This window comes from Triturus cristatus, chromosome 5_1, assembly GCF_964204655.1.
Source record: "Triturus cristatus chromosome 5_1, aTriCri1.1, whole genome shotgun sequence".
NCBI lineage: Eukaryota > Metazoa > Chordata > Amphibia > Caudata > Salamandridae > Triturus > Triturus cristatus.
In genome coordinates, this window is record NC_140587.1 from 935,885,118 (window position 1) to 935,904,868 (window position 19,751).

Here is a 19,751-nt window from a genome sequence, read left to right on the forward strand (position 1 = left end):
ATCACAAACAACTTGAGACAATGCTAAACACTGCGACAAAGATGCTCTTTAACATCCCCAGGTTTGAATCAGCAACCCAGGCCTTAATTAAGCTTTACTGGCTGCCTATTGACCGGTGTATTGTCTTTAAGGTTCTGTGCTTTGCATTCAAAGCACTTCATGGAATTAGCCCTGACTGCCTCAAGAATAACCTTAAATTGTATTCCTGAGGCACAGCTCTACAATTCAGTAACTCTAAAAACAGCAACTTCTTCCTACGGAATGTTGATCTACTTATCCAGAATGATTATAAAGTATGAGACTATGCACCCAGAGGGCATCAACAAGGATGAGGAGTTATCAGTGCATTTAGGCTGAGGATAAGTAGATCAACATTCCATAGGAAGAAGTTGCTGTTTTTAGAATTAAATCTCACATGATTGCCTCTAGATTATGACTGTTCGTGTTTTTAAATAAGGAGATAGATCATTTATTGATCAGTGCACTTGATTTTATCTTTTAGGAGACGGAGTAAATGCCTTGTTATGGAGAAATACAGAATGAGCTACCATGAACGGTGTTATTTCATAATTTTGAATTATGCATAATAAATTTGTTATTGGCCCACTTGGGCAAAATTGATGAACAATAGAAAGAGCATGTAATGTTGTAAGAAAACATTTGGGCCCAATGGGGCTGAATTGTTGAAAATACAGAAATGTATGTTTTCCCCTTTTTACGAAAAATGATTTTCATGGAAATGTATCAATATAAATTGATTTTTTAGGAAAAACAGAACAATCACGTATGTATATTTGGTTTTGTTGATCTAATTGAAAACATGAACTCTGCTTTCATTTGAAAGAATGCATTAAGTGATACAAACTAGCCATTATAAAATGGATGCCGTTTTGACTACACATTTAAGGCAACAAAGTAGTCCCTTTTCACTGTTTACTATATTATTTGCACTATATCACATGGAAAAACAAATGTCTGATTGACCCGTGAGAAAGGAACGGCTGTTCCGAAACGCATCGGGCAATGTTTGCCATATGCTGTTGGATTGAATAAACCACGTTAAAAGGATTTTGGGCTTGGCGCAATCTTTTCTACATATATATAAATATTCACTGAAAATAACATAGGTTTAGTTGGACATTTCACTCCTACAAAACCAGAGAAATTCCACCGTTATAGTTAGTTGAGCTAACTATAACTCTCGCCCCCGCAATGCACTGCTGATGGCGTTGCATATTACATCATGACATGGTCAGTGACATCACTGATGACATCACTGATGACATCTCAAATGACATCACTGATGACATCAGCAGTGCATTGTGGGGGCACGAGTTATAGTTAGCTCAACTAACTATAACAGCTGAATTTCTCTGGTTTTGTACAAGTGAAATGTTCAACTAACTATAACGTCCCTGAAACCTATGGCTTTTTCAGCGAACTTCTATGTTTTTTTTAAATGTTAATTTCTAGCTATAACGTCCCTGAAACCTACGTTTTTTTTCGGTGAATTTCAAAGGTATTTTAAATGATAATTTCTATCTATACCTACAGAGGTAGGACATGTGAAGAAAGAGGAAGAAAGGCGCAGAAAGAAGCAAGATAAATGCAGAAAGAGGCAACAGGAGTCCAGAAAGATGAAGAAAAGTGCAGAAAGAAGAGATATGCAGAAAGAACCAACAGAGGTGCAGAAAAAGGCCTTGCTGCCGAAGTCATCCTGTGCCCCCAACTTATTACTTACTGGTACTGGTGGTAACTGACTCTGACTAACCAGGCCCGGAGCCAGTGCTATGCTGAAAGACACTTACATACACTAGGGTACACTATGGGTTGGGGTACTCCTGTGATTGACATGACGTCCCCTATAAGGCCCTAGTATATAATAGAGCAGGGGGATTAAAACTACCTCTAACTCAGAGGCGCAGAAAGAGGCAAGAGAGGTGCATAAATAGGCAGGAAAGATGCAGAAACAGGGGTGCAGAAAGGGGCAAGTGGGGTGCAGAAAGAAGCAAGAGCAGTGCAGAAAGAACCAACAGAGGTGCAAAAAGAGGCAAGAGGGGTACAGAAAAAGGTAGGAGGGGTGCACAAATAGGCAAGAGAAGTGCAGAAAGAAACAACAGAGGTGCAGAAGAAGGCACAAGGGTTGCAGAAAGAAGGAAGAGAAGAGCAGAAAGAAGCAACAGAGGTGCTGGAAGAGGCATGAAGGGTGCAGAAAGAGGCAAGAGAAGTGCAGAAAGAAGCAACAGAGGTGCCGAAAGAGGCAAGAGAGGTGCAGAAAGAAGCAAGTGGAGTGCAGAAAGAGGTTACAGTTGCAGAAAAACACAAGAGAGGTGCAAAAACAAGCAAGAGAGGTGCAGAGGAGGCAAGAAAATTGATGAAAGAAGCAAGAGGTTTAGAAAAGAAGCCAAAGAAGTGCAGAAAGAGGCAAGTGGGTTGCAGAAAGAAGCAAGAGCAGTGCAGAAAGAACCAACAGAGGTGCACAAAGAGGCAACAGAGGTGTAGAAGGAGGCACAAGGGGTGCAGATAGAAGGAAGTGGAGTGCAGAAAGAAGCAACGGAGGTGCTAAAAGAGGCAAGAGTGGTGCAGAAAGAGGGAAGAGAGGTGTAGAAAGAGGCAAGAGAGTTGCACAAATAGGGAAGAGGGATGCGGAAAGAGGCAGGAGGGGTGCTAAAACAATTAACAGAGGTGCTGAAAGTGAGGTGCAGAAAGAAGCAGGTGAAGTACAGAAAGAGGCAACAGAGGTGCTGAAAGAGGCACAAGAGGTACAGAAACAAGCAAGTGAATTGCAGAAAGAGGCAAGAGAATTGCTGAAAGAAGCAAGAGAGGTTTAGAAAGAAGCAAGAGAAGTGCAGAAAGAGGCAAGTGAGATGCAGAAAGAAGCAAGAGCAGTGCAGAAAGAGCCAACAGAGGTGCAAAAAGAGGCAAGAGGGATGCAGAAAGAGGCAGAAGAGGTGCACAAAGGGGCAAGAGAGGTACAGAAAGAGACAGGGGGTGCAGAAAGAAGGAAGAAAAGTGCAGAAAGAGGCAAGAGAATTGCTGAAAGAAGCAACAGAGGTGTAGAAAGAAGCAAGAGAAGTGCAGAAAGAGGCAAGTGAGGTGCAGAAAGAAGCAAGAGCAGTGCAGAAAGAACCAACAGAGGTGCTGAAAGAGGCAAGTGAGGTGCAGAAAGATGCAAGAGATCTGCAGAAAAAAAGCAACAGAGGGGCTGAAACAAGCCAGGGAGGTGCATAAAGAGCAAGAGATGTGCATAAAGAGCAAGAGAGGTGAAGAAAGAAGGAAGAGAAGTGCAGAAAGAAGTAACAGATCCAGAAAGAGGCAAAAAGGGTGCAGAAAGACGTAAAAGGGGTACAGAAAGAAGCAAATGAGGTGCAGAAAGAGGCAACAGACGTGCAGAAAGAGGGAAGATAGGTGCAGAAACTAGAAGAGATTTGCAGAAAGAGGCAAGAGAAGTGCAGAATAAAAAAGAAATCTGCAGAAAGAGGCAACAGAAATGCAGAAAGAGGCAAGAGAGGCGGAGAAGGAAGCAAGAGTGGCTTGCACACCATTAGTACCAATTTAACACCCACATTTAGCAATAAGTAACAGATGACCATTCTAGGTGCAAAGGGCCTTCCACCACGCTGTAACACTTGTTGCTGCATTTTTGGTAACATTTGAGCCGTTTGAGCTAGAAACAATGCCTTTTTTGTTCAAATCTGCAGATTAGGGAGCAGATAATAAATTATGTGGCTAATGCAGAAAATTTATAATTGTGCGAAAGTCGGTGCAGCCCAACAGTCGCATAATTCCAGTGGCCCTGCTCATACCTCTGACTAGGTCCACAAGTGCTCCTCAGTGATTACTTCTTTTTTTGTCTCACTGAGTTCATAGTTGAGTTTCTATGGAAACGAGGAAGACTAAACCCGAGGTTGCCACTCCACAACACAGACTACCATACTACATAATTACTCTCCATAACACATAATCCCACTCTACATAAATCCTATACACTAAATACCACATACTTTCTATCCACATAATTTCACTGCACAACATACCATATAATTCCATTACACACAATATACATCCACTCCACTCCAAAAAACATTAGCAAAAAACGTTTACATTTACAACGCCAATAGCGCTAACTCTATCAACTGCGAAACCTATTACATTGCAAACACTTCTGTTTCCTCCAGTAAGCTCCATACAGCTGGACTTCTGAGAGTGCTCTTAGGCCACGCTGCCTTTTTGCACCACTCTGCAAACGCGGCTCCTTGTGCACTGCTGCTACGGGAATGAAGTCCACTTGTGCCCTGAGATCTTCAGGACACAAGAAGACCTAATCGCCCCACCAGCAGTGTGCCAAGATGTGCGTTTGCGGAGTGGTGTAGAAAGGGGCGTGGCATCGGACCACTTCTCTGCAATCCAGCTGTGTGGCATTTAGTGGAGGTACCTGGTGGGCTAGTTGGCCCCCAGGGACCCTCAGTATTCAAGGGGACTTAATTCCTCAACTTAGAATGCACCAGGGGGCGCGTTTTCAGAGTGCTGCAGGGAGGGGGCAGGGCCTCCGGCGAGTTGTCAGTTTCTTTTAAAAATATTTCTTATTTTATGGGAGGGGGCAGCGTGGCCTGCCTCCAGAGGCCAATTATGGCCCTGTGGACCCTATCCCCCAGGGTCGGCCTTTCTGTTTTAAATTGTTTTTAAATATTTAATTACAGGGGACGAGGGCTGTGTGGTCCCCCTCCAGGGCCACTTCTGGCCCCAGGTACCCCATCCCCCAGGGCCTGGCCTCACTGTTGGGGACCATGGGGGAGCCCCAATGCCCCCACTTTCCCAGCTGGCAGTCCCTGCTTAACAAATCACCCCGAAACTTTCAAGACAGGAGCTGACCCGAGCGGGCCAATTGTTTTGAAAATTTCGCAAAGATTCGTCAAACGGTGCCAAAGAAATTGGCAAAAGAAAAAACGCTTCCTATGGAAACTAGGTCCTAACTATAACTACCTACTGGCGAGCACCAGTAGGTAAAATATATAATATATATATATCAAGACCAGACTCCCTTGCAAGAATGAAGTTTGAGCACACACGAGTCACCAGGAGAAGTGCTCATTTATTTTGGCATACGGCATGACGCGTTGCGTCATGAAACTGACTTTCTGAAATGCCGCCAAACAAGTCAGTGCTATATATATATATATATATATATATATATATATATATATATATAATATAATATACTTTTATTTTCACTGGAAAAAACAAAGGTTAAATTGACGTTATAGTTAGGAATTGTAATTAAATCTTACCTTAAATTTAAAAATTCACTGAAAACACCAAAGGTTAATGTGCCATTATAGTTAGGTGAAAGTGACAGATTAATCATTTAAACATACCGTTTCAAACTAACAACCTCTCAAATTCACCATTTATCTCCGATAACTATAACTTGTGCCCTAAAATAACTATAATTCACACCCCCTTCATTCACAGTGTTGTCATCAATTATGTCATTTCAGATGTTACAGTCCTGTTTTCAGCTAACTATAACATCACTTTAAACTTTGTTTTTTTCAGTGAATTTCTAAGATTTTCTTTAATGTGGAGTAAGATTTCCATCACCATGTCCATCTTGGGGTTTGGCGCAGGGTCTGACCTGTTGCCAGACATTGGGCACAAAGGCCATGGGCATGCATGACTGACTGTGTGTGGCTATTGTTTGTTATAAAATCACCAATGTGTTATAAGTTAACACATAGCAATGTTTTAAAAGGTGATTGTTTCAAAAATAATAAAACTTTGTTAAACGTTTTTCAACATCCTATTGAAAAGTGTTTTTTATTTTTACATCTTTCAGGCCACAAAATGAACACATAGAACCCACCACAATGGTGCTCTGCACTCCAGGTGAAGAGCATAGAGCTCCAGGTTGGAGTCCTTTAAAAGAATATGGTTAGTTCATCTGGTGTCATCGATTTAATGACTTGCTGTTTTTTTTTATGTTGCTGGGGTGCTGCACATACTGCAGTCTCCGACATCATTAAAATAAATGATTTGTGGAGCCCCCTTAATATGGGGCACTATCCCAGCAGTGAATATGAAAAGAGCTGCTTCTCTGGTCATTTTATATGCACTGCTATGACCTGAGTTCCTCACCTTTTTTTATTTTTAAGGCAGCAAGAAGAGTTCACTCTAGCACTGCCATGTGTTTTTACATTTAAATCTAGGCAGCACGTGAAACCCACTGCTGTGCAGCCATGGGGGCTGCTTGTGGAGGCCATGGCCCCTGCGTCCCTGCCACCATTCTTTTTGGTTCTGGCGGGAGCTGGCTTCTCCTGTTTGCTCCCCCAGGGTTGAAGTAACAAGTACTCATGAATAATTTTGTGATAGCTGGTCTGCATGTGGTGTTTTTATACTCTTCTCTCTCATATGTTCTAATCCTTTCTCTCCCTTCATGGACTTTGAAAAAGTCTATTTTTTAGTCTATTTTGTATGGTATTTTTAACTGTCATGTTTATATGTTGTATTGCTCGTTTCTTTTTTATATATTATATACTCTATATATTTGTATGTTTTTGCAGCCCTGGTGAAGTCCACATGCAGTGGACAAAACGCGTTGGCTGTTCTGTGCCATTTCTATGGAAGTTAATGTTTACCTGGGGTGCCTAATGAAAAGAATGGACTAATTCTTTGTAGAATTCTGAGATTGTGCTGTGCACTCTACATTTACTTGCTAAACTTTCTTGATCTTTTGGAGAACTCACCTTTGAAACAGCGAGTGCAGTGGATGTGCACGCAACATTGTTCTCTATATATTATATATTTAGACTTATCTTGGGGGGACAAGGAGGGAGGTGTGACTGGTGCGTTGGCTCGCTGTTTCATTGTTTTGCATGCTCCCCCCAGAGAGATCAGCTTTTCCACCAGGGGAACAAACCTTTGTTCCCTGCCTGCCAGAGCATGGGCAGGGAAAATGCTGTCTGATCCTGCCTGATGGAAGTTTCTCTGCTTCTGCCAGGTGAGATCAATGCAGTCACCCTGCCCACGCTCTGGCTGGCAGGGAGCTAACAGTGGCTCACATGTTGGGGTCCAGTACCTCAGAAGCAGCCTGTAGGATTGTGTCCATGGCCAGAAAATGGCTCAGGGTGGGGGCCCAGCACCCCCTCTTCTTCTAAAACTGCAGCAATCCCTGGGGTATGCGGTCCCCCAGGCTAGATATCTGCTCAGGGAGGGTGTAGGACACCCCTCTCCAATTCTATGAGTGATGTGGATCCCTGAGGATTGGGTCACTGGGGCCAATATTGTCTCATGGTTGGATGCCTCATTTTAAAATCCCTCCATGGCACATGCCCGGAATTTGTTTCCACTCTTATCCAGAATTATATGCCCCCACCCCAGATCATCCCATCAGTTCCCATCAGATCCTTTTGGTAATTCCCACTTTTAAACGGAAGAGACTAGGCGGATCTCGATTTGCAGCCTTGACCCACATTTTTGGAATTCACTTCCCTTTAACATCAGATCCTCATCAAGTTATTCTCATTTCAGGAGACTATTAAAAACTGGTAGTTCTCTCAGGCATATGAATGATCTAACGAGCAGCAGGCTACCTCTTCTACTTAGCACCAAGAAACCGTATGGTGTATGTGCACTCTATAAATATTTTTAACAAAACAAAGTCAAATAAAATAAATGGAGCCAGATGCCAGACTGAACTTGCTTGCATCTTCTGCACTACTTGCTCTTATGCATCCATCTCATTTATGTGTGCTCTTGTTTGCAACCACTGAGTGTTTTCATAAAGGAAAATATGTTGATGTCGTGTGTTTAAACCATTCGACTTAGGTATTACCTTTGCGATCTTTAGAATCACTTGAGTTCGTATGTGCTTTAAGTAAAACTATATGTACCTATGGCATGCCAGTGAAAATAAATGTGGCCCAACCCCACTTTATGGACAGCAGCTTTACTAATACATGTACGTTAAGTCATTTTTTAATACAGTGCAAAGCGTCACAATTTGTTTCCTGACCACACCAGGGGGAAAATGTTTAATGCCACACATATATAGTGTTACGGTGACTTTACACAGAGAAACAACCCTGATAGTCAGAAGGCCTCTTCAATGCAATTTTACTTCACGGCGAAATTAATCCCTTGCTGCCAGGTTGTTGGGTAAATACTATTTGAAAATATCAGATGCATGTGAAAGATACATGCTTTGCAAATGGGTGAAGTGTGATACGCTTTTCTGACTGCTGTTGTGGAGTAGCTAGTGCTGTTCGTCATCTTGTTTCCTAATATTGCCGAATTTTTCTTATATTTTCCATTTTAAATGAAGGAGACTGAAAATTGGCCTGTAATTAGTGAGGTGTTTAGGGTGTCCTATGGTTTTCCAGGAGAATGTAACCATCACAAACTTCATACGTTCAGCCAATATTCCTTGAACATTGTGGTCCATGATTTTAGAGGTAAATATTCGGTAGAATTTATTGATAAGAGACTGAAAAGAGACTCTACTGGTAATTTTGATTAATTGAGTTATGTATCGATTAATCGATGTTGTCTGCTGGCTCCTTAGCCGCTCTACTTGCAGAGATTAAAAGGTAAAAGGATGGAAGACAGTGAAGGAAGTGGGATTGGGGCGGATATTTGGTTCATTTTTTGGGGTTTCTCTTACCTGCTCTCCATGTGTCCTTATTTCATGTTTAACGAAAGACAAGAGGCTTTCAAACTGTTGAGATGTTGCAGTAGGTGTATTTTCAAACTTTCTGGACTGTTTACATTACCCTCAAATGATGCATTGCCTTGGCAATACAGGAGGGTATTTCCTCTCTGCCCTTTATACTGCCCTGTGCTCTGCAGTAAGCCCTCCGGTACATCTTGCAATAGCATTTGCCTGCATTACCGCGGCACAGTAGGCACCTTCACTCCAGGTTCATTGCCCTTCTTTTCATGTTGAAAAACTATGGTGTACATTTCTGTGGCTGACTTGGGGGTATTCTTTCTTTTTTAATTCTTGTGGTGACCATTTCATCTACTATTTTGATTATGTGGCAGTAGTGAGCCCATACGCGTTCTTCTAGGTTGTCAATGCTTCTTGGTCTAGTTTGGACATTGTCGTAATTATTATGGGGCTGGACTTTAAGTTGTCTAACCCAAACCAGTAAAGTGGTTCCAGTTTGCTGACAGTCAGTGGATGGTAAACTGAGAGTAGCCTAACCAAATGTAATGGTTACCTTTCAGATTACTAATTTTAGTGATGAAATTAGATCAAGAGTGTGTTCAGTCTTTCTGTTACTGTTATTGTTTATGGGCACTTGTATGATGTAAAATCCCTCACTAGCAAGGCATCAAACGGTCATTTGATAGTTGGGTAATGCCTTAGAGGATCTCTTTCCGAAATATGTAAACTCCCCACTTACTTTTGTAGACGTGCACCCATAGTCTTAAGTACCATGTTATAAATATTTACCCAGCCAGTATCTGTAGGTCAAGCATCAGGTCGAGGATCTCCTCCAAGGAGGGTTTGTATATTGTATATGGCTATAAGTGCAAATGATGTGTGTGTCTCTTTCTGGCATCACAAGCTACTTCGCAAAGGGTTTGTTCACTTAGTGATGGCATTCACTTAAGATTGCCATGCACAAACTGCCTCCTCTCTCGGTAGCTATATTTTTGGATCAGTTTATACGATCTGGAAGCAAGTCATTCATTGTGGGGATTTGGTTGCCTCTGAATCATGTTTCTGTGAAGGCTGTGATATGGGAAACTGTTGGAACAATGCGGGAAGCCGCGCATATTCTGGCAACACCAGCGCTATCACTATTGCCTTAACCATACATATGCGTGGTTATGGCAGTGCACGATCTAGCTGCTGCTGGGCGGAAGCAGGAAGGATCGGGAGAGGATGCGGTGAGGTAACTGGGGCCCGGTTTTGGGGGGTAGTTTGTAAGATTTGGGTGGGTAGTTTTCAAGGCTGGAGGCTCGGAGTAGTTTTCAGGGCTGGGAGGTCAGGATAGTTTGTAGACCTTAGGGGATGGATGATTAGATGTATTAATGCAAGGAAGAGTGACAGAGTTCATGTTTGATGACTTGTTGAGGGCCTAAACCCATCAGTGACATAAGAGGCACTTTCATTTATAAGCCAGACCTGTTGGCATTGCCAGTGCTTGTTTGATTCTGGTTGTGATGCCGGTCTGTGAGTTTGAGCCAGTGTTTATTCTCCGTGGATATTTAACATGTGATTTTTGTAGAAGATGGAATTGTTTTATCACATAACTTCCCATAATTTCTAATTGATTCTTGCGCACTTTGACTTGGCTGTCCCATGTGTGTGGTTGGTGTTTGTAGGATCTACATTTATAAGTGAGGAATGTTAGTTTCTGTATTAGTTCCATTAAGAATCTATCTGTTCTACTTATATATTTTAAAAAATTGTTATTTACCTGTGCATGTATCTGTTTAATGGCTGGCCTCCATGTTTTTGCCTATTAAATTTGGGATATTTTTACCCTGCGATAGGTTTGTGGTTTATTATTAAAATTCGTAGTGTGAAGCTATTCTATTTGCAACAAGTCAACCTTGGTTTGGGTTATTGCTAGTGATTTCTTCCTTGGGAATGTATGGTGTTTTTTAACCAACTACCACTCACATTTTATGCGGTCATGAGTTTAGGCTATAGTTCGGTGAGCGGTTAGTGGCTGTGGGCTTGTCAAAATTGTCATACTCCCTCTTTGAGATTGTATTGTTCATCACTTGTAATAGACATGTTATAATTTTATGCCCTCTCTATCAACCTTTGTAATACATGTTTTGTGGATTCTGCTTAATATTTTTTGGGCTGCTACATTTTTAGGCTACATGTGTGAATGTGCAGACGATATGTCAAGCTGGTAGTCTGGATCGTGTTTCCAAAATAACCTTCTCATTAATCCCTTTAAATATTTATGCCCTTCGTTCACTCCATGATTCCATTTTGTTTTCTGCTTTTTCATTTCCCTAAGGCTGCTTGAAAGCACCGGTCCACCTTTCACTGCAGGCAGAGACCCAGCCTCAATTTCAAAGATGGACTGTGATCTCCCTGCAGATGGGGGCATTGAGTAACTCCACATGCCTGCAGAGGGAAGCCTGGTGGTCCCTGGGATCCTCGTTCTACTTCCCCAAGGGGTGCCCTCGTGGTGTGGGGAGGTGGGGTGCACTGAATTTCCTTCTACGTGATGCACAGTCAGTGTTGCTCATGATTGTTTCTTTTTCATTGTGTTCATGTCGTTAACACGGAATAGATGCTAAGGCAAAGAGTTGCCACATGGCCCCACACTCCCTTGCAAATGAGGCCACACTACCTTGTGAGAGCCCTGATGCACAGCTTCTGCCAGTGCAATCTGTCAACACATGCAGCTAAGGAGCAACACATGCAGCTAAGGAGCAACACATGCAGCTAAGGAGCAACACATGCAGCTAAGGAGCAACGCATGCACCTAAGGAGCAACACATGCACCTAAGGAGCAACACATGCACCTAAGGAGCAACACATGCACCTAAGGAGCAACACATGCAGCTAAGGAGCAACACATGCAGCTAAGGAGCAACACATGCACCTAAGGAGCAACATATGCAGCTAAGGAGCAACACATGCAGCTAAGGAGCAACACATGCAGCTAAGGAGCAACACATGCGCCTAAGGACCAACACATGCACCTAAGGAGAAACACATGCACCTAAGGAGAAACACATGCACCTAAGGAGCAACACCTGCACCTAAGGATCTGTGCATGTGTTGGTTTCCCATTTTTTCCGCATGCCTTTACAACATGCTCCGAACCACGAGCGTGTCTTTACAACTCGTTCCTTTACCACGCAAGTCATTACATCTGTAATTCCAAAGTGCCCAAGGGTGCAAACCATATATGAACAAATAAATCACACCCCATGAACGTTGTATAATGTGGCCTTTACAGCCTGGAAGAAGTCATCGCCGATGTCAGGGTAATGGAGCCCGTAAAGTCTCTTCAAACTTCGAGTCACTCCCCTTTATTTTGCAAGCACTGTCATTTACCATTGCTTTGGATTTGTTGCTATCTTGTTTTGAGTGTTTACAAGCATTAAGGTTACAAACAGTGAGCCTGTAACAAAGTAACTCCATTTCAGTTGAGAGATTACATATCCTCGGGTTTTCAGTGTATTGAAAACGGTCAGCTGGTTTTATTTTCCAAGGATTGTGTACTCGCAACTTTGTCTGGACATTCACCCGCAACTTTCAACTGTCGTAGCTATTGCCTCCATGATATGCATGTGATGAGCGACGAGGAAAAAATAAGAGGAAAACAACTGCAAATTTCCCTCAACTGTCAGATAATAGAAGAATTATTGGAGCAGACTGCTAAGAGAAGAGGTGGCTGTCACGGGTCAGTCAGATAATCAGAGCAGGAAGGAGGCTGAATTGTGAGGAGCTGCGCTGGCTAGGCGAAAAGCCGAGGGCCTGGTCTTTTGTTTTTGAGGTGCCTAAAGTTCGCATGACTCGGAATTTATGCATGAAATGCAGACAGCACAAGGCGGAAACTGAGCAGCAATTGCATCTCTGTTTTTGAATTGTTTTGGGTAAAACTCCTGCATTAGCTCAGAAATATTCCTAGTTCCATGTATGAACTTTAGACACCTCAAACGCAAAAAACAAGCTGTGAGCAGGTCGTAACACAATCCCCCGCATCCCCCGCGGTGCGGGGGGGGGGGCGAGCTGCAGGGGGCCCCCCTCACCACAGTACTCAGGCCTGAGCGCTCCAGATTAACTCCGGAGCGGGGCCCCCTCTGTGTACATTGCAGGGGGGACCCTAAACTTTCGTTACGCAGAGCCAGAACACTTTTTATGAAACAGCCCCAAGGATTTGAAATGAAATCTTTTGACTATTGATCAATACTTCCACTTTTCATCCCCTATATAGAGTGAGCAAATGGCTTTAGCTTTAAAACAGAACTTGGCAAAATCGGCCTTGGCTTTGAGGGAGTGCCTCCAGTGCTTAATTTGAGTTGGTGGTTTCCGGACGTCGACACCGGCACTTATAACATGTCTTCCACATGGTAGGGCTGTGTGTTTACTTTCGAGAGGAGCACAATAGTTGTTTACTAATTCAATATACATTAAAAGTGATTAATGCCTGCCGCCCACGCCAATGTTATGGCTTTGGGGGCCTGGAATAGTCTGAATTGTCACGTGTAGGAGTGTGATGGTTAGGTGTTGTTGGTACTGTCCTTAGCAGCGCAGCACAGGGCCTCCTGACGAGGGCCTGGCACTTACCTTTTACAAACTAGGCACTGGCCTTAGTAGGCCAATTTTTTTTCCGAACTGGCAATATTCTGTAGAATGTGGTAATAGCTAGTCAGACCTAAACAGTGCAAAAACGAACCAGTTAGCAAATCTACCAGGAAACTCCTTATGATCATACATGAGTGCAGGAATACATGTCACTAATAACTTTTAGTAAGCGTTTGGTGGAGTGAGTGAGTAGGGTGGAGTATATTAGACACAAATGAAACATCAGACCAGATGCTCGGTGTTTTAATTTAAAATGGTGACATCTGGTACTACCTCGTGCCTAAGAAAGTTTAAGTTGTAAGTAGACCTACTATTAAGAGGGCTAGTGTCAAGCTTCCATTTGAATTGATTCACTTTCTTCTTCTCAACATGGATAACCTTGGATTTAGCATATTTCACTCCCAATGTATTATCCTTCTTGAACTTGCCAAGCACCTCAAGAGCCCTTTGTAATCTGTGTGCTGTGTGATCAAAAAGTATTGTATCGTCTGTACACTGTAAAACTGTGATTAATCTGTCAGCCAAATTCACTTATTTTTGATGGATAAGTTGCCACTGAGTGTAAATAGGCCCCTATGTCTGCACTGTACAAGCTAAAAATCAGGAGGGCAAGTACACATCCCTGCATGAGACAAAGATCAGTATAGATCTTTGATGAATTATTGCAACCCCTCCCCAATACAACCGAACCTGATAAGTATTTTCATATAAAGGCAGAATAGATCTCAGCAAAACCGGCTGAATAGCAGTTGTTTCATTTGTGCCAAAAAGCGGTTCTTACACCAACAACATAGAATGCTTTAAAACAAGCATGCAGAGACCTGCATCTAACATTAACACATCTGTTGATTAGCATCGTACTCCTCACATCTTTATCTAACGTGATGCGCAAGTGACGTAAACCCATCTCGTGCTGGGGAATCGGTTTGTTCTCATTCAACCATGTCTTGCGTAAGAGTTCGCTACAACATATCGAAGTGCAGTCATACAGTAATTGCTTGGGATGTACTGTCCTCTTTTTTGAACAATGAACACTTGATCGAGCCTTTCCATGAATCTGGAATCTTGGCCATCCCTAAACTTGACCTATTTAATTATGCCAACCTGAATTCGATGTCCTATAGGGCCGGCAGCCCCATTAGATCTACCAGCTGCTGTTAGTTTAGCAACTGTGCTATGAAAGAAGGTAATTCTTCCAGTTGCCCACAGCAAGAGTTTGTCAGCTGATTTCTTGGTTTCTGCATGTATAGTGCATACATCACACTCCCAAAGCTCCAATATTGTCAGGTTGAGATTCACTCTCCCTGGGTTGCTATAGGGTAGCGGGTTTTCCTCATGAGGGCGCAGTTGCCGGAGAACAAGAGGAATTGGGAGAGTTATTTGCAGACAATGCAGTTTTTTGTAGATCCTCCACGTGCTGCTGCAACACTGACCAGGTTTCTCCATCTTCTCTACATGTGTTTCTTGACCTGAGCTAACATACTTATTTAAGATGCATTGTTCTGCAGCACTGGTTATAGAGTCTCCCCAAGCCAAGAAAGATTGTGCTCTTCATGTAGGTATTTTCCGGTTCCTCTCTTTTCTGCCTCCTGTTTCTACCCTATATAAGTGGATGTATGTCGGAACGACGCAGACATTTTTTCCGCATGCCTTCACAACGTGGTCCGAACCACAAACGCGTCTTTACAAACCGTTCCTTTACCACTCAACTCGTTACAACATCTTGCGTTAGGAAAAGCGTTGCAGTTGGAATAGTATAATTCACTATTCCAACTCCAGTCAGTGCAACAGTAGGGAATGTGTTGGACTTAAAGTCCAACGTCAATTCAACAGCACTTCCCTTAAGGCAAGTCGTTGTAACGACTTGCGGGGTAAAGGAACGGGTTTTAAAGAGGCGTTCGTGTGTCGGACCACGTTGTAAAGGCACAGTGTGGTTTGAACTGTGGAATGAAGGCTGTTCCCATATAGGGCCACACAGAATCTGTGACTGGGAGTTACTGCTATACCTGAGTATTTCTCAGAAGGTTCTTCATTCCTCTGTGACTTCAGTATTTTTCCCTTGATGTTTATCCTTCAGTTTTCTCAGTTTTGGGTTCCTGTCTGCTGTTTCTTTTGCCCTGGTTTCACATTGTGCAATTTTCAGGTCTTTCTAGTGTGAATGCAATTTTCAGGTCTTTCTAGTGTGAATCCTCATTGTGTTTAGTCTTCAGCCTCCTGTCTTTAATCACCGAGGTTTTTCTGCCATTAGCCTTTTTCTTTTCATTGTAGCCTTTCTCAGTCGACACCTTCTCTTCCATACTTTTTAGTTGTTGAGCAAGGACCTATTGGCTTCTGGAAGGAGTCACCCTTACATCATGCAAGCCAGTTAACGTGTTCAGGAGTTGTTGATATGTCCAGCAATTGACAGCTGCCATTGGAGATTATTACTGTCAAGATTGTGCACAGATTTCCAAAATCTATTAGTGTCTCTGGATTTCCAGTTCTCAAACGTGATGGGATAAACCACTGATTATCTAAGTGTTCTCTTTCTGCCATATATATGAGTTCTTTTTATATTTCTATCAGTGCTACCAGTATACCCAGTGCTACCTTTGCCAATGTCCTGCAGTCTTTCAGAGATCTCATATATTGCCTTAGTCCCTTATTCTTCAAGCGGTGTTCACTTCGTATTTTACCTGTGAACCAGGCGTACTTCGTAACCCGAGAAGAATTTACTACAGTATTTCTAACACCTGCAGGTTGCAAACTCTATTGGCCAAGCTAGAACAGAGACTTTACACTAAGGCGACCATTTTATGTGCTTATATTGTGTGAGCCCCAACTGCGGAGCCGTAAGTAATGGCTATTGTTGCATAGAATACCTGAAGTCGTAATGCAAGCAATTGTATGTAATGGTCACTTTATAATGGGGCATAACCTGGAATCAAGTAATCACTAACTTGATTGGGAATATCAGGTTTCAATACGTTCCATATCAGGTCTAATTGATCGACCACATTAGAATCTGAGCCTGTTGTCTGGTTATGATTAAAATCCCTGGCCACAATAAAGACCAAATCTATTTAAACCTTGAATAGCATATTTAATTAAAATTGTCCAGCCAGTGCATTCAACTCGAAAATGGCCAGGCCTCTCATCACCCATCCCATTTGATTAAAGTGGATGGCAGGGCAAAAAAATACTTGAGAGCCATCTATATAGACATCGTGCTCCACCCACATTTCATGTGTGTAGATAAAGTCATAATAACAAAGAAAATCAACAGTCAGAATCTATGGTGGAATGAGTGAAGCTTGCAATATTTGACTTTGAAGTTTGAGGCTTTTGTCCTCAGCTTGGAGGATATTGGCTTCCTAAGAGCAACCACATATGTCAACCACATAAATCTGGTGTGCATTGACATTTACAGCAGAATCCACTGTTCACTGTTCTAGCTTCTAGTAAAAATCTAATCCAATTGGTGGTTCATTAATCATTATTAAAACATGTTTGCTTCCTAACTTGCACATCAATTCCTTTTAAAATTGAACTAGCAAAAAGTATCAATCATTATAGCTGGATTCCCGAGGGGCGCCGTAGCCTAATTTGTAATTAAAAAGAAGACCATATCATGAAGATGGTTTCACTTGTATTTTCATACGCCTGTTTTCATATATGACAGATGTAGATCTAGCAAAGGTGGCTGTTTTCTCTGAGTACCAGGTTACCTCAGTGTCAGTTTTAGTGGGGACACCTGGACAGGGGAAAAATTCAATAAAGTCAATATCGACTCTGGTCTAATTGACTCTAGTCAAACCACATTTGATATGTGGACTAACTTCAGCATGGGGAAAGAAAGTTGGAGTGCTTGGATTTACCTGACCACCTTTGGGTGCTGTAATGCACATCTTCAAGTTGATCAGGTAAGTTAAAGGAGATGGACCATTTTTGTCAGTTTGATCCCCTAAGTGTTGAGCGCTTGTCCTTACCGTTCCGCATGGATGTAGCAGGGGCAGGTGACTCTTTCAGGATGAGGAACTTATTAAGAGTGTCAAATATAGAAAACAAATGTTTCCTCTTTAACAGGTGCAGCACCTAAAGAATGGAATCCTATTATTTGCTTTCTAAGTTTTTTTAATTCATCCTTTTATGGTATTATGGAAATCTGCAAAAAGCATATCTTTTATAGGTTCTATTTATATAATGTACGTTTTATGAAGAGCTGAACAGAGGAGTAGCAGATTTGTCATCAACCATGTAATTAGTAATAGGGGTGATCTGAATTGACAGACAGTTCTGATTTTGATAACGGTGCCCCCCCCGCCCCCTCCCCCCCCCCCCCCAGCATCATCTTATTGCTTTCCCCAAGTACAAACCTGTCCGTGGGCCCTAATGCAAAAGTGTCTTTTTAGGTCGAGCCTAGAGTGAGCGCCCAAGTGCTGCTCTGTCGAAGATCTGTGGTAGTTCAGTACGGGAGAGATGCTCGCCCACTCCCCCGCCCTTATTTTTCATTGGCTTGTGTGTTTGTCCTTCCTAAATGCTGGCATCTGATTGGTAAAGAGGCTTGTTAGTCCCTCCTTAGTACCACTGTGTCGTCATTTGTAACGTCCTATGGCTACTGGCCCCTTCACTTCGGTCCTTACACGGTAGGTGTTATTTTTAGAGCTGTAAAAGTACTATTTTCTTTATTGAGTTTGTCCTACTTCTGGCAGGACGTGCTTTATTTACATTCAGCGCGCTGTGCGCACTTTCACTTTTGATGCTGCCGGGACAATCTCAACCGCTTGTCTCGGAATGGCAGGCACATTTTTCTGAGGTGAGCTTCGTTTTTTTTCTTTTATAGTCTGTCTGCCCCATTCGCATCGACCCTTAGCGAGCTTGCGATGAGGCACGCATGTCCGTGTTTCTGGTTTTACAATAGAGGGTTCCTTGCGGTTGTTCCTCGACAGACCATGTCCAGTATAGCTGTTGCACCATTGTGTTGAATGCAGTAATTCCCCGCAGTAGAGTAGAGGGCCTTAAGGCCTGGAGGTATTTTATTCCTCCGGCTCAGAGTATAACTCTTCTCCCCTCCTGGGTTAAGTGGATACCCGTGCTGCTCTGAATATGGTCGTCTGAAGGAGTATTAGTAATCTGTAACTGTACAATCCATGACCATGTACCTTGCTTGCGGCCTTCACTTGTTAAGTGTTGCACAGCGGCTTCCCTCCCCCAATCCTGGGTCTGCTCTTCCTTCTTACTCAAAGTGAGTGAAAGGTACGCCCTGTGGGGTGGTTTCTGGTGACTCCTCACCTTGTTTCTTAGTGATTTGCGATCTTTTGTCCTGAGTTAGATTTCTTCTTGCAGTGGGATGATTAGCAGCAAGTCGACGTCTGGGAGAACAGGTTTGACCAAGTCTGTCTTCCCTTGCCCTCGGCTGTATTAAGAGAAAAAGTGAGAAAAACAGAATGTGCAATACCACTTGACAGCCGGACTCCCCATCTCCTTAAATGGCCTCTCCCAGGGTTAGTAAGGAAATAGAGATCGAGCCAACCCAAGTTGGGTTGTCCCGTAGGCTGTTCCTTCTATAGCCTTCCACATTCCTCAGCCCAGTTCACATATTGATGTATTTACGCATATATAGTACGCACATTATTTAAGTATATACCCCTACTATATTTCACATGTTATATCCCATGACAATAATATTGCATTTACCACCTCAACCTAGACACTACGTCATAAGGTGAGTATAGGTGGAGGTGAGATTAGTAAATTTAGAATTGCCTTTTGATGTAGTGGATGCACAATCCTTATATGTCGACTTTATTGCAATATACAACCATCCATACCTGCTTCACATCCATGCAGTATCCTCTGACCTACAACTTCTCACTTTACAGAGATTTATGTTGTACTTAAAAGGCTGGCGGATCATTCTTAGTTCCGGGACCAGTAGTTTGGAACAGTCTGACTTAGAAGCTTTCATGCAACTTCTCCCTAACAGGTTTCGAATCACCAGGCTGTATTAAAAATTGGAGCTTCTCCTTAGAGCTCCAGAGTAGCTGAAAGGTAAAGAATGATATAAAAATACAACTAATCATTTTAATTGAAAATAAATGTTCTTCAAATTGTATGTTGACATCAGCGACATTGCTTACCGAGTCATGCCTATCCAATGTCTTGGGAAATGAGCTTTGGCTTCGGTCTGTGATCGGAGACTAAGGGTATCTTCTAGGTGCAGTTGCTCGCTCTATTACTCAATTTCAACCATACGTTTACTTGATGTTTACTGAACTTTGTTTTTGCATCTCCAACTGACCAAGAACTTTTCATTTTACTAAAATTATATGAATAATATTTTTCCATATAAGGGCTTTCAGACAGCCCTCTTCATCCAGCGGTCTGTTATTGTGTCAGTCAATTCTTTCTCCCATCCACAACAGTATACAACATGCGGCGGTTAGTTAGCTCTCTTCAATCACTGGCTACCTTCATTGTG

The 19,751-nt window shown here is 42.5% G+C and overlaps 1 protein-coding gene across 3 annotated transcripts in view; it reads left to right on the plus strand.

Moving 5' to 3' along the window:
• OTULINL (OTU deubiquitinase with linear linkage specificity like) overlaps window positions 1–19,751 on the plus strand; it is a 296,600-nt gene that overhangs the window by 56,826 nt on the left and 220,023 nt on the right. The window contains exon 2 of one of the 3 annotated variants that reach the window (XM_085605969.1): window positions 5,837–5,931. The exons of the other annotated variants lie outside the window; for them this stretch is intronic. Coding sequence (XP_085462095.1) covers window positions 5,868–5,931 — 64 coding nt within the window. The 5' untranslated portion in view covers window positions 5,837–5,867. The remainder of the gene's footprint in view (window positions 1–5,836; window positions 5,932–19,751) is intronic. 3 annotated transcript variants of the gene reach the window in all.